This window comes from Equus quagga, chromosome 2 (genome assembly GCF_021613505.1).
Source record: "Equus quagga isolate Etosha38 chromosome 2, UCLA_HA_Equagga_1.0, whole genome shotgun sequence".
Classification (NCBI taxonomy): domain Eukaryota; kingdom Metazoa; phylum Chordata; class Mammalia; order Perissodactyla; family Equidae; genus Equus; species Equus quagga.
Window position 1 is genome coordinate 48,873,047 of NC_060268.1, and position 15,131 is coordinate 48,888,177.

At 35.7% G+C, this 15,131-nt stretch overlaps 1 protein-coding gene across 5 annotated transcripts in view; it reads right to left on the reverse strand.

Annotated features, from left to right (window-relative positions):
- Nucleotides 1–15,131, reverse strand: part of WDR72 (WD repeat domain 72) — a 221,541-nt gene that overhangs the window by 75,558 nt on the left and 130,852 nt on the right. For all 5 annotated transcript variants that reach the window (XM_046655247.1, XM_046655246.1, XM_046655243.1 and 2 more), the window contains 3 exons: nucleotides 13,544–13,635; nucleotides 9,473–9,552; nucleotides 3,427–3,622 (listed from right to left, as the gene is read on the reverse strand). In XM_046655247.1, coding sequence (XP_046511203.1) covers nucleotides 3,427–3,622; nucleotides 9,473–9,552; nucleotides 13,544–13,635 — 368 coding nt within the window. The remainder of the gene's footprint in view (nucleotides 1–3,426; nucleotides 3,623–9,472; nucleotides 9,553–13,543; nucleotides 13,636–15,131) is intronic.

The following is a 15,131-nucleotide window of genomic DNA, read 5'->3' on the forward strand; positions in this document are numbered from 1 at the left end:
TGTTTTTAAAGCAATGAATTTTAGCTCAAATGTGAGTGTTAATTGTACAGTTTCTTATTAAAAAGATTCAAGGAAGATAGCAATGTAATCATCATAAAAATGTAAACTCAGATAAAACTATTCTCCCATAAAATATTGATGAACAAATATTAAGACCTTAAGTAAAACACATGCTGTGAAATGTAACCAGTGAAAACACTGAAAAATAAATAAGATACAAAATTGTAAAATTCAAACACATGTTATGCTTCAACTCTCCCTTCTTTTGATTTCCATTGCTTCCTAGATGCATCTCATGTACAAATAGTTCAAGAAACCCGGTGATTTTCTTGATTACAAGGGCTGAGATGGCAATGATTGAACACTCTGCATTTTCTTTGGTAATAGAAAGCATGATTTATGAGAAAGGAATAAAAATCTAAGAAAACCACTCAATAAATTATTCAATTTTCACATCAAGCTGATTTAGAGCAAATTTCCTTCATGCTGCCAGTATGGAAAATGCAGCTTACTGGATAAGAACACAGTGTTTAACAGAAGATCTGGGTTTGCTTCCCTGTTCTTAGTAATTTTGTGACTGTCAACAAGGCACATAGCCTCTTATATATTCCAGTTTATTCATTTAAAAAGTGGGATAATAATAAAAAGGATGTCTAAAAGTGCAAGATGTACACCACTGGTGGCAGTCAAGATAGCTGGTTTAGTGATAGACTTTTTTCCAATACTGTTTATTTTAATGTGTATGAGAACAATACATAATTAGTATGTCAAATAAAAAACTTACAGAGAGAATTTCTCAGGATAAGTCTAGGTAGCACCTGGGAATCTCTTTCTCAGAGAGTAGTTCTTTTCAGCTGTACTTCGAAACTTCATTTCCATAAACATGGACATTTAAAAAACTATACAATTGTTTACACAAATGACTCAAATATTGGAAACAGAGCCTGAGTTCATGTGGAGTATGTGAAAATTAAAAGAAAAAGTGAGATAACATTCAAAAAGTACTTAGCATAGTGTTGGAGTGTATTAATTGTTATTATTTTTTCCTTCTGATCTATTATTGCCGTATTACCATAATGCTAATAAACCAAATATACTCCAGCCTGGCATGAAAGAAATTTATGATTATCTGTGCATAATAAAACCATCATCTGTTACTTTCCAAATGATTTATATACAAAATGCATCACCAAGAAACCAAGAAAAAATAAAAAAAATTAGGAAAAAAAGAGAGGAGAAGAGCTTACAGAGGACAAATGAGCAAGGACCTTACAAAATTAAACAATATAAGCCTTTTATCATAAGATATTTGGTAAGATGATATATGTTACAGTGATAGTGGGGCTAAGTAAATCTGCCTATAAAATTTGAAGAACAATCACACCCAGTGAATAATACCTACACCATCTCCTTAACCTTTGAATCACAACATTTGAAATAAATAAAATAGATTTTTACTTATTTATTTTTAAAAATTCCATTAAGTAATTCAGTACCTACCACTGTAATCAAGGTCTAAAACTTTTCCTGTAATTTCACTAATCTTTTCTGAATAGTTTTAAAAACAAAAGGGGAAAAAAGGCAATGTTAATATCTAACACAATATTGCTTGGAAATTCTCCTCTCTGATGCATGTTATGTGTTTCCTATTTAATTGCAATTGCAGTCAATATTTTCCTACAAGAAGTATTTCCCAAGAAAATATATCCTCAGCATTTTATGAATATATTTCTTTTAAACAGGATATTCTATATTTTATCCATCAACATCTAAAGTAGCTTTACTATTTTTGGGTTCCAAGTCTTATCACAAACTCACCCTAATTTTTTTTGACATTGGCAAAGGATCTTTCAATATTGATCAAAAGATAGTTAATATCTAATTTAAAATCTGGATGTCTTTAGTCACAGTAAGACTAAATTCCATAGTATCAATAGTTCTTAAACCAGAGAATTAACTGGGGACAGAACAGGGCCCAACCAGTGAAACTTCAAATGATGGGTAAGCTATGTGACAGCAAAACTCATCAGAAGTTTCACCTTGATGGCCTCCATGAATTTCTCCCCTAGAAAAGAGGGCTGTGGGCCAATGGATAAGTTAGACACTGAAGATTTGAGATAATACACAGAAATATCACCTAATGAGAGTTAATATGTGACAAATGACACTAGCTATCTTTGGAGAGTTGGAGGAAACCTATTAATGACACTATGGGTGCCTCTCCAAATGATTCAAGAACTCAAATATACTCACTGAAAATTAGTTTAAAAAGGAATTTTCTACTTCTTGCTTGAAAGGTATAATACAACTACAATTATGTGATATGATCAAAAAGGAGCTTCTTCAAGTGGGTGAATTTCCCAGATAACTAAAGCTAATTTCTGGACAACAAACAAATGACTTGAAATCACCATCGAGCTTTATCAATTTACTTATTAAATTTACCGTCCTCAGTGACTGTGTTGGCATTAGGGAATATTCTATTTTGATTGCTGGCCTTTACTGAAAAAGCCTTTTCCTGCCACATATCCTCTCTCACCACATAACGCTCTCCAATCAGTCTCATAAAAATAATAAGAAATAAATATAACACATTTTTAAGAATGACACTTGTTCTAATATTTAACAGTTCCAATATAGCAACACTCCTCTGAATCCCAGATAAATAAAGGAAAATCTCTTTTTGAGAGCTAAAAGAGGTACCTGACAATTTTTAACAATCCAGAACATGTAAATTTGTAACATGTTTTCCTGACAAAAATATCCATTTAATCATATTATAAATTAATTTGTTCACCACAAGCTTACTAACAAAGTTGAAATCAAATTTGTACTTAATTTTCTTTTACTGTTTTTAATCTCTATTTTTAAAAGTCACAGCTAACAGGCTGAAAAATCAGATAAAATTTTACAGTAGAAATTTGATTCACTTGGGAGCCATAAACCATAAACATTATCATTACGAAGTTACAATGATAAAATTTGTTATACAATCAAGTGGTCCAACTATAAATAAGCTTATTAATTGGTACATTTCGTATTCCCAGAAAAGGAAAAAACTGACACATAGCTATTATCAAGGTATCACATGAAAACAAATTTAGGACCCATTATTATCAGGGTATCCTTATAATGTACATCCCATTAAGCTATTACTATTAATCTTGTTTTCATTTTTATTCACTTAACTTTAAAACATTTTTATAAATGACATAAATTTTTGTTCTGGAAAATATGTATTGATTATAATAGAATTTAGAAGTTCTTTAAAAACTCAACAACTATAAAAGGAAATTGATTGCAGAATAGGTCAGAAACAGGCTTGGTTTTTGCAGAAATGATATATTGTGAACTCATATTCTCAACACGTTCTAAGTAGTACAAAAAGTTCTGATGAAAGAGCACGCCAATAAATTTTGCACTTACTTTGGAGAGGCAAAGTGTCCGTAATACACTGTAAATCTAGCTCTTCAGCCCATCCCCCCTTTGGCAGGATCTGTATCATCTCCCAGTTACCATTCTCTGTCATGGACTCTGGTTGACTGTCGATTGGTGCCTTTCTCAATGTCTTCATGTGCTGTTGAACTTCCGCCAAGAGAACAGCTTGTATTGCTTCAGTAACCTGTAAAGTTTTTTTTTTAATGAATTATTTTTAGTATTATTACAAATGCTTGGGGTTTTGCACAAAACCCAAAGCCTGGAATTTTTATTTGAATTGGTTTCAGATATAAATTGTTATGCTCCATTCCACTAGAATTAGCATCTGAAACAACTGAAATGCAGATACTGAGAATTGGCACTCAAACCATCACACTGTTCTTCTTTTGCAAACTCAAGAGATTCTGAAAGGAAAGTTGAAGAATTCCCAATTCTTTCTCCTAAAATATTTTCATTTCCACCAGATGATAAAGAAAATTAATTTGAATATATCATATTGCTCTTAAAGACAGGCTTAGCTCCTCAAACAGTGTCTAGAACTAAATCACTATTTAGCTAAAAACACTTGATTTACACTAGGTTTAATACAGAAGGTGAAAGACAAGACTTTTATAATAAATCTCACTAAACTGTATGCATGTGTATGTGATTTTATACCATCTAAAATACCTCAAAGTGTGCCTTCCAATTATTGTACATACCCAGTCAAGGACCTGTATTTGGGTGTGTGGGGAGGATGCTTGTCACAGGGCATCGAATCCAATATTTTCATTTTTAAAATGAAGAATCTGGGACATGACATCCCAAGGTCATAAAGACTTGGTAGACAGGACTTCTGACCCCTGATTCTATGTCCTTTGTAGTATATGTCCTCCAGCGAGTCTATATCCTTGTCTCTCAGTAAAAAGCCAGTGATGATGTACCTTAGCCTCTTCCTGGCAAGAGATGAGGCAAGGTCCAAGAATAGGACAGAGTTCAAGGAAAGCTAAGAGTCGAATCAGGAAAGGAAGAGAACCACTGATCTAGGTGAACTTGGGGCACCTCCCATTATCCTTCTTTGGCTCATAGTTAAACTTTTCATATAGCCACATCCCAATGTCTTCTCCCCTCAAAAGCCTGCTCTGTGTCAAGACGACTCATATTCCCCAATCGCCACTGTGTCTTCTGCATTATATCCAGTCTACCTATAGGATGCTTAGAGCTAGGGCTTTGGGACAACACCAATCGAGACTGGTGATCTAGAGATGCTGATGCCAAAAACAGAACAGATATTCATCTAAATATTTATGTAGTCTCTTTTATGTGTTGTGACAGCATATGAGACCTTTTGGCTCCAGGAACACTCAGAGAGCTTATGCTGATGTCAGTTGCTCACTGAACTTCTGGGGCAGAAGGAGCTGGGTACCTGACTTTTAAATATAGGAAGCTTTCCAAAAGTTTCAGAGCAGCTTCCTGACCACTGATCATTCACCTGTTCTTGTCCACTGAAATGATTGCTTAGGTTGTGAAAAAAGGATAATGAATGATGTGATTTTACTATTGCATACAATGTCTACTAACATTGTGGTACTGCCTGTCACAACATAGGTACATAATGCTTCTCATGCACATCACGTGAGGAAACACTCAACAATGTGATGGCTATTGAGTACCATGAATCTAACATATAGTTTTATGTATCATGACACTGGTGCATCATGCCTATTAATATCTACTATGTAATGAGATATAGGATATATTAACTATTAGATATGACATTTACTAACATACTACTCTATAGCACAATATAGATGAACCATGCTTATTTATGTATATCATATGATGGGAAAAACTGTACTAATTATTCATGAACAATTTTACATCACTGAATTTATTTCATTTTAGTTTTGTCACACATTTTATTTGATGGCACTGCTTTCAAGATGTGGATGATGTGGTAGAAACAGTTCTGAGTCAGAAATGAGAAGGTTCAAACTTCTGATCCAGCTATGACAGTTACTACAATGTAACCTTTGACAAGTCACGTATTACTCTGGGACTTCATGTCCTCACTTATAAAACAAAGCCTGTGATACTGAGAGAGACTAGGATGAGAGCTTTCAATCACAGAATCCTGTACGGAACATGCTTCTGTCCATACCTATAAATCAAGAGTACATTAGAGGATGTCCTCAGACCCATCTATGTCCAGACTATGGTATACTCCTCAGAAGGGGCAGTTTGACCATATGCTCCCATGGGATTATGGTTGCCCTCTCACACCGGGATCATTATCACCTCTGAGGAGCACTCACAGTTATGATTTAGGACGTCCTCTATCTCACTGGATATACAACTTGGATCAATATTCTTTCTTAAAAATACACAGAGACTTATGTAATTTAACATTTCTAATTATTAGATTTATATAGCAAGACCACAGTTTTTAACTATTGAATTCTGGAGCTTTTTGACATATTTGTCACTAAAAATGCTATCTCAAGAATAATTACTATGAATATCACTGGAAAACAAGAAGAAGTAGAATTAAGAGAATAAAATATATTAACCATAATGAGTAGGACACTCAGAGCCACAAAACTTAAAAGTGAATACTGAAAGGCATACACCCAATTGGAAACAAACTCAAAATACATACTTTATGCTGTATAGAATCAATACTCAGCACGACTCCAATTCACAGAGAAATTGTACATCATATAAACACATAATACTGTTATCACAGGATCTGGTATACAGTGGGCACTAAATAAATGATAATGGAATAGAAATAGATTTTGTATACTTAAAAAATATAAATTAGGGGCTGGCCCGATGGTGTAGTCGTTAAGTTCATGTGCTCTGCTTCAGTGGCCTGGGGTTTGCAGGTTGGATCCTGGGTGCGGACATACACACTGCGCATCAATCATGCTGTGGTGGCATCCCATATATAAAATAGACGAAGATTGCCGCAGATGTTAGCTCAGGGCCAATCTTCCTCAACAAAATATATATACATATATATGTAAATATATATGTGTGTATATATATATATAAACTGTGGAAAGCAGAATTTGTTGACAATTTCTGACTAACAACACTTGAGTCTGTCTAGTACATAAATATAGTAGATAAATTTTGTACATTGCTAGTAGGCATAGAATTTTCTGCAACAAAATATAAACTTTTTAGACAATAATTTATATAACTGTGTGACTTTAATAATGATCCAGAATTGAAAGCACTATGGCTATAAAGCTGTCTTCCAAATGCATATAAATAAGTTTCTCTGAAAAGACAGATATGCAAAGTATTACATTCTTATGAGGGAATGTGCAAAGATTCAAAATAAGGTTTACAAATCCACTGGCTGGAAACAGACAGCCAGAAATCTGGGCCATAAAGTTATTATTATAAGTATTACTGTAACCTAGGAAAGCTAAAAATTTTAATGGTTTTCTACTAACACCTTGAAACTGCAAAGTACTACAAAATAGCACAGAGAATTATGAAGACTCATAGGAGGCCCCATGTCCTACTTGTGGTTTCCATTTCCAGATTTTCTGCTATAAAAACATTTCCCAACATTCAAGCTCACACTGGTCTTTAATGTTTTTGAAGCATGTCCTAGAAAGGCAACATTTCTCCCTGGAGGCCTGGATGTCATGATTTCACCCACTGTTGATAGATTATAAAATCCCTTAGAGCAGTATCAGAAACATGCAAATTAGCAACTCCAAAACCTTGCTATTGCTTTTCCAGCATCTATTTCTATGTTGGATATGTTTCATGTGTGAAAAGCAAAAGAGACAATCTCCAGACAAACTCATTCACCTGGAAAATAACTCATTCTTACCTCCTCCCTTAAAGGTACCCTCTGCTTCAATTTTTTTTTTAAACCTAGGCAAATCTTTTTTTTTTTCTTTTTAAAGATTGGCACCTGAGCTAACATCTGTTGCAAATCATTTTCTTTTTCCTTCTTCTCCCAAAAGGCCCCCAATACATAGTTGTATATTCTAGTTGTAGGCCCGTCTGGCTGTGCTATGTGGGACGCTGCCTCAGCATGGCCTGATGAGCCGTGCCATGTTCCCACCCAGGATCTGAACGGGTGAAACCCTGGGCCACCGAAGCAGAGCACGCGAACTTAACCACTTGGCTGTGGGGCCAGTCCCCCTTCAATTTTTGAAATAGGATTTCCTCTGTTTTACAAAAGCATCCCATTACCACCTATTGCTCCTAAAACACATAAAAAGTAGATTTAAGTTAACACGATTTGACTAAGTGCTTAAATGAACAGCTTTATAAGGAATTAGAAGATTAGTTAATGAAGCATTGAAATGTATACTTGAAAGAGCCTCTGTTGTTCCTGAAGGGTCCAGGAATTCTCATTTCCACTTTATACATGAAGAAAATAAATAATCAATAAGTTAAACATCTTCCAGAGTCATTCATCAGGTGAGTGACAGAGATGAGAGGAGAACTTTGAAGCTTAGATTTCCCACAGAGTGAGTAATAAATGCTCTGGTAATACTGGTCCTGCTGCCAGCATTTTACACAAGGTCATAGAATCATAGAACCTTAAAGGTCCATTAGTCCAAAGATGTCCAAACCACATTAAAATTTATTTGAAGGTCAAATGAACAACTACAAATGATCTTTAGTTAAAGCAAATCAGGATAAATGTTCTGTTGAATTCTTTTCCTTATGGATTTTCTTTTCCAGCACTGAGGATATCTTTGGCTACTGGGGGAAAAAAAAATCTCACCTTTAATAAATAGACTCTTTCATTACAGTGATTGCTAATATGCTGGTAAAGTCAACATGTGCTAATGTTTGTCTGATTAGCAAGAGGCTTTTTGCATGGGTATTCATTAAATATTTATTGACTGGTTACTGTCACGACTGATTTCCTGGGCATTGGTGAAAGAGGGGTGAGTGAGACAGACAAAGTCCCTGCTCTCAGCAAGCTTCTATAACAGTGAGAAGACAAGATAAGCAAGCAAAAAAGCAAATGGTATAACTTCCATTAAAAGCAAGCACAACAAAGACAATAAAATTGGGTAACGTGCTGGTGACTGGAGGCAAGGGGTGGGGAGGGTGCAGTGATAATACTAGATGGAGCGATTAGGGAATACTCTGAAGTGCTGTTTTGAGCAAAGACTCAGATGATGAATGGAAAAATGAGAATTCTAGCCTGAGAAAAATGTAAAGTCCTAAGTGGAAATGGGTTTATATATTAGGTCAAAGTGGCTAGTAAGAAACGGGGAGAATGATGAGTGAAGAGGTTAGGCTAGGAGCAAATCACATAGAAACTTCCAGGCATGGTTTCAAGAGCCATTCTAACTGTTTATTTGGTTTCATGGTGTCAGCCCCCACAGTTTGTTCTGAGTTATCTTTCTTTGTTTTCCTGTAACCAAGCATAATCATTTGTAATTGGAGTTATTGCTATTCTCATCTTGCAAATTTGACATTTATTAAGCTTATGAAGAAGAATAAAGTTCCAATAAATATTCATCTAATCAATGCAGAGACATTTATCGTACGGTGTACAAAGCTACCCAGTTAGTTTTTAGGACCCCAAAAAAGCCTTAAAAGAGAAAGAAGGATTTAAATTGGGCATTAAGGAAACAGCTCTCTAAATCAGCTCACAGATGAAGTACTTTCAGCATAGAAAAATGATTTCTAATTACACATACTGAATTCCCAAGCCCAGGGACCTTTACATCATGGCACATTTTGAAATCAAATAATAGACAATTCTGCCACAAATTGAAACCTCAAAGGGCAATAAGTTACCTATAATAACACAAACATCCCTTCCTCAGCCCCCTCTAGTCATACCTGCTAACGTGGTGCATCCTTGCATCTGCTATTTTCCACTTTTCCTCTCATTACTAGTCTCTGCATTAGGCCTGTTAAATGAAATGCCTTGGGAGGATATTTTGTGAGGACAGGAGTACCTACTCACTTGTACCCTCAGGAAGAGGGGAGTATGAACGAACCACAGCAGCAAGGAAACCTTCCAATAATTTCAAGACGATGAACTGTATCATACCTGCACAGATTGGTCTCTCCAACAGGAAATTAGCTTCAAAAGTGAAACATCAGCTGTCGGTATATGGGATTCATTCTTACCTAGAAATATATAGAACACATTCATATCTTGAGAGTATTAAAAATGGATGCAACCCAATGGTCCTCAACCCCAGCTGCACATTAGAATCACTTGGGGAGCTTCTTATTTTTTTTCACAAACACCAGTGTCCAGGTTCAATCTTACAGAGATTCGCATTTAATAGGTCCCAGGGTGAGGATGGGGCAGGTATTAATATTTTGTAAAAGTACCTCAGATGATTCTCATGTATAGCCAAAGTCGAGAACCATTCATTAGTTGATATGTATTCCTAACAATTATATAAATACATATTCACATTAAATTAAATTCATCTTTACACTTTAAACCCATCTTTGTACCCTTTTAACAATAGAAGTAACGACTAATATTCCTACCCAAAACAGATCATCAAATTTTACAATTCCTTCCTCATACAAATAGTTCCTGAAATTCTACCTTGCCATGAATCAGTATCTACCACACAGAAATCACATAAAAGACTTTCTTTGATTTGTCCTTACCCAGCTATAGTACTATGATTAATAGGTATAGCACTTATGTTTTAATTTGACTCATTTGGTTATGTATTGTTTCTTTTAAGTTTGCCCTCTTGAAAGTTCTTTTTATCTATTTGCCTTAATGTTCAGTGTGAAATTTTAAGAGTAAGCTAGGGTTTGGTTTATTTAAATTGATCCATAGAGTGTCCAGCAGTTTCCTACACAAAAAAGCACTTAATAAGTACCTTTTCATTAATTTAAAATGTACATATTATCATCCAAATGAAAAATCGATGAATTAAGGCTTTCTGAAAACTAAAATGTATTATCTAGGTGCCAGATCCCAGGAATGAGATAAGAAAGAATGATGAGGGCTTGCCTGCACTGGAGTGAAAATTACTATAATTGTCCATTTAAATTAACATATTAATATATGTTTGAAAGCTGGTACCAACTATTTAAATTAGCAGTATTAATGCAATATGCTTGTCATTGAATCACCATTTCATATGTTAATAACTGTGTATATATGTGTATGAATATATGTATATTATACACACATATATAAGAATATATATATATTCACACACATATATCACATTAGTAGTTAAGGGAAATGTGATAGAAGGTATTGGATATAATGTAAACTGAGAATATGAAGGAAATACACACGAAAATTCTGGGTCATTATTAACATCATTATCTTTTCCTGATGGAACACATAACGTGAATTTGCAATGACCAAGATCAGTGCATAAAAATTTAAATATGATAGAGCACTACGATTTTGAAGTCATATTTACCATTTCTTCATGAGCACAGCAGGTAAGAGAAAATCTTCTTTTGATCTCTCTCCTGTTTCCCTCTTTCATTTTGTTGACCTTGTGACTCTACCATCAAAGCTAAGTATTGGTCTCAACTACCACTACTTACTGGCATCACGGAGTACTTCACAGTGCACTTTAATGTGATGTTAAAATTTTAATATGAGGTAGAAATAAGAGCCAAATTTTCTTGGCAATGTCAGTGAGTTAAAGAATTAATTGCAACTTCAGGGAGAAAGATAAAAAGAAAACATCTCAGCTTTACCAGTATTACTCAGTCACCATTTCTGCTGACAGAAGTGGATATTGGTTCTTGTCAACCCTTTAGAATGAGCAACTCAGAGCATTATTTTATTCTTCGGGCTTTGACTTTATAGAATTAATAGCATGAAGTTAATCCCTCCTTTCCTTTCACCTCCCGTCTTCCAATTATTAAAACACAAAACCATGTTTCCTTAGTACCTAACTGAATTTTAAATGCTATAAATGCCACCTTGAAATACCAGGGACACTATTCAGTAGTAACACTAGTTGCTCAGGCTGCTTTGGTTGGGGCAGCCATAGGAAAAGCTGGGGCCTTTTGGCTCTGGTTAGCTATTCTCTCAGTCTCTGCAGAAACCACTTATATTGTGCCTTTAACTCAAATCCCTTTCTCAGTGTTATAAAAAAATGAAAATGAGCATAAATACCCTAATAAGGGCTACTACTAAGGAGAAGGTAGGCAACCCAGACTGGCACCATATGATGGGAACACTACTTGTATCATAAATGTGAGAAGTGGTTTGACATACTGGCAAGAGCAAGGGATTTGGAATCAGACAGAGCTGGAGTGGAATCCTGGACCCTTGGCTTAATAGCTATTAGACTATGAGTGAGACATCTAACATCTCTGAGCCTCAATTTTCCTAAGGGTAAAACACAGATAGTTCCTCCTATGTGCAGGGTTGTCTATATATTAATTGAGGTAATATATGTAAAGTCATTAGCATAATTCTTTGAACATACTAGGTACTCAATAATTGGAAGCCATTAATAAACTGTCACTTTAAAATATCTCAAATATTCTTTTCAATAGCCCTGAGAGGGCCCCTATGTACTGTTCTTCAGGTCATCCCAGTGTATTGATCTTCTACTCCATAACTTTGGAGGCAATATGCACAACAAGTCTGGAATCTTATTCTCATTTTACAAATGCAGTAAATTCGGCTTTTAAAGGAGTAAAAGACATGCCCAAAGTTACACAAGGAGTAAGTGGCAGAACTGGATCTTGAACCTCAGCTGTATGTCTCCAAAATTACTGTTCTATTCACTATTCTTCCATTAATCCCAAAGTATTTGCTTAGTTTCTTGAAGGCATTTTCCTAGCAACTGGGAAAACAGCAGTGAATAAAATTGTCCTAAAAAAATAACCCCTATGGAGCTTAGATTTTAGTAGCAGGAAGTAGACGGCAAATGAAAAAACAATATATAGTATGTCGGAGAGTGAAAAGGATTATGGAAACACTAAAACAGGGAAAGGGGTAGGGTGTGCTTGGGAGAAGAGAGGGCACCTTCACTGATAAAATGGCTTTTGAGCAAGAATTGAAGGATGTAGGGTGGGGGTGGGGGGAGCAGCAGGTTGGCCTCTGTGGAATCTGGGAAAAAAGCACTCCAGGCAGAGGCAACAGACAGTGCAAAGGCCCTAAGATGTGCCTGTCATGTTTGGGTAAGAGTAAAAGGCCAGTACGGCTAGAACTCCAGGAGCACGGGTAAGCACAAAGAGATGAGGTCAGATTGGTGGGGAGGGGGCGGGGGCGGTGTGATGACACAGGCAGATCAGCCAGGTGAGCTCTCCTAAGGACTGTAGCTTTTATTCAGAGTGAAACAGAAGCCGCTGAAAGGTTTTAGGCAGAAGCATGAGGTTTTGACGTAGTTTTGAATAGCTCACTCTAGCTGCGTGGTTGAGAATAGAGTGTAGGAACAAAGAATAGGAGCAGACAGGTGGTTAGGAGACTTCTGTCATCATCCAGGCAAGAGGCGATGAAGGGTCACACCATGGGTGGTCGTGTAGGTGGGGAGAAGCAGTCAGAATCTGGGATATATTCTGAAGGTAGAACCAACATGATTACTAAAAGATTGGATGTGGGGTATGAGAGAAAGGGTAAAGTCAAAATGACACCAAAGTTCTTGGCCTGAACAACTAGAAGGATAGAATTGCCATTTACTGAGATGTCAAAGATTTGGAGAAGCTGGTTTTGGGGATGAAGTAGGCATTTGGCATCAAAAGAAAACCTAAACACTCAGAACAATTCAAGGACCACTATATAAACTTCTGAAATAGCTCTAAAATTCTATAATCACTTATTTGGTATTAAAGATATTAATATACTTCTCCATAAATCACATGTGACCTTAAACATCCAAATATTTCCTTTGCTGAAAAGTTTCAGACTTTCAGGCATTTCAAAGATCATTTGATGAAATCCATCACATTATGTGTCTTACAAGATGTTATTTAATAAACAAATTTCATATATATTTCAAATATATGCAGAAAGCAAAACTATAACCATGTGAAATGAAAACTAAATCAAATAATAAATACACACACTGCTCGTTCTAAACTGTAGAGTGCTATCCAGTTATAGAAAGACTAGTTATTTTATTTTATAGAAGAAAAATAAATCAGACTATATCTGTGGTTCCTTTACCATTACGTAAGTAACCATGGAAGCTTGAAATCTTCAAAACATCATTCCCAGGACTTTTCATCTTGTTATGTACAGAGTCCATTTTGAAAGAACTGTTGAAAAAAAGATTTAAAGGATATTATTAAATATGTCTGAAAAATATTCTGAGAAATAAATTGAAGATATGGGTGCATGACCACTTTAACAAATTTGGGAATTGAACACCTCACTTTTTGAATGTCTTCCATATTAACGTCTTCGGTGAGTCTTATTTCCCCACTTTGCTCCTGCCTAGAACTTAACCCCAATTGAATTGTGAATCTTAGTTTACCAGAATTGTCTCGTGATCCAGTTTTACAGGAGAGGCCTTGTTACTTTAGGTCATGTGATCTGTGGCTAATGCAATAAATTCTGGAATCCTAATATGTTGACATCTGCCAAAGAATTCTCACCAGGTACTGTCAAGACCTGATGGAGGCAGGCTTACCCTAGTCCATTGATTCATAGGAACTTTCCAGGGATGTTCTCATAGGCAGATGGCTCTTTCCTTAAAATTCAGTTACATCATGCACCCAGTTATTAAGCATACCAGGATTTCTCAACCTTTACAACCACAGTGAAATGTTACTGAAATTGTCAAATTTGTTAGAAGGGTTTGGTGTGACAAATCCAATACACATTATTTTGATTTCCTGAAAAATGACCTGCAGTTTCTGACAGCAGATTGAATCTAAAGTGACTGATTTAGGGAAGCAGTCTCTAATTCTGACACCTCCATTCAAAAATTTGTTTTAATGAAGAATTCTGTAAAGAATTAACTAATGTGTGGCAACGATTTTAAGGCCATTTCATGGAAGGCATGCTGAAATTCCATAATCTCCCGTAAAGGGCACCAGACACACCCTCAACCTCCTGTACTCCACATCAGGAACAGTCAGAATAAAAACTGGAAAACAATACTAAGTCCCTTATCTACTCTGTGGGATCATGATTAGGCGGACAAATAAAATTTGTTAGCAGTCCAAGGTTTTAAGAATTTGAAGAAATCTTAGTGATCACCTATCCCACCCACCTCATTCTGTAAATGAGGACAGAGTGGGCCAGAAGGCTAAGTGACTGCTCCACAGCCACATGACCAGTTAAACAGCAAAACTGGATTCACTCTCAGATTTTTTAGGCTCCAGGTTGCCTTCATTTTTTTTTTTTTTTTTTACCATAGTTTAGGTGCTCTGTAATTTTCTTAGTAATAGAAAGAAAAGAAAGAGAAGTCTCTCTGAAATTAAAAATATATACATCTAGCTAGGCACTCAAAATGAATGAAAGAAAAGAAAATAGAGGAAAAGTAAGTATACGAATCACAGAGATCCACCAGTCTCTGTTTCTCACTATTAGGGCCACCAAACATAAAATAGAAAACTCTGTAGCATAGAAGCATTATAATGGAAGGAAACATTACACTGAATCCTATGTAATCCATATGGACTTGCTGCCAGATTGTAGGTTCACTGAGGGAAGGAACTGTGTCTATTTACTGTTCCTGGCACAGGTATTTGTTGAACTGAGCTCTTGTCAATGAACAGAAATGTCAAGGACTGTTTAGCACCATGTA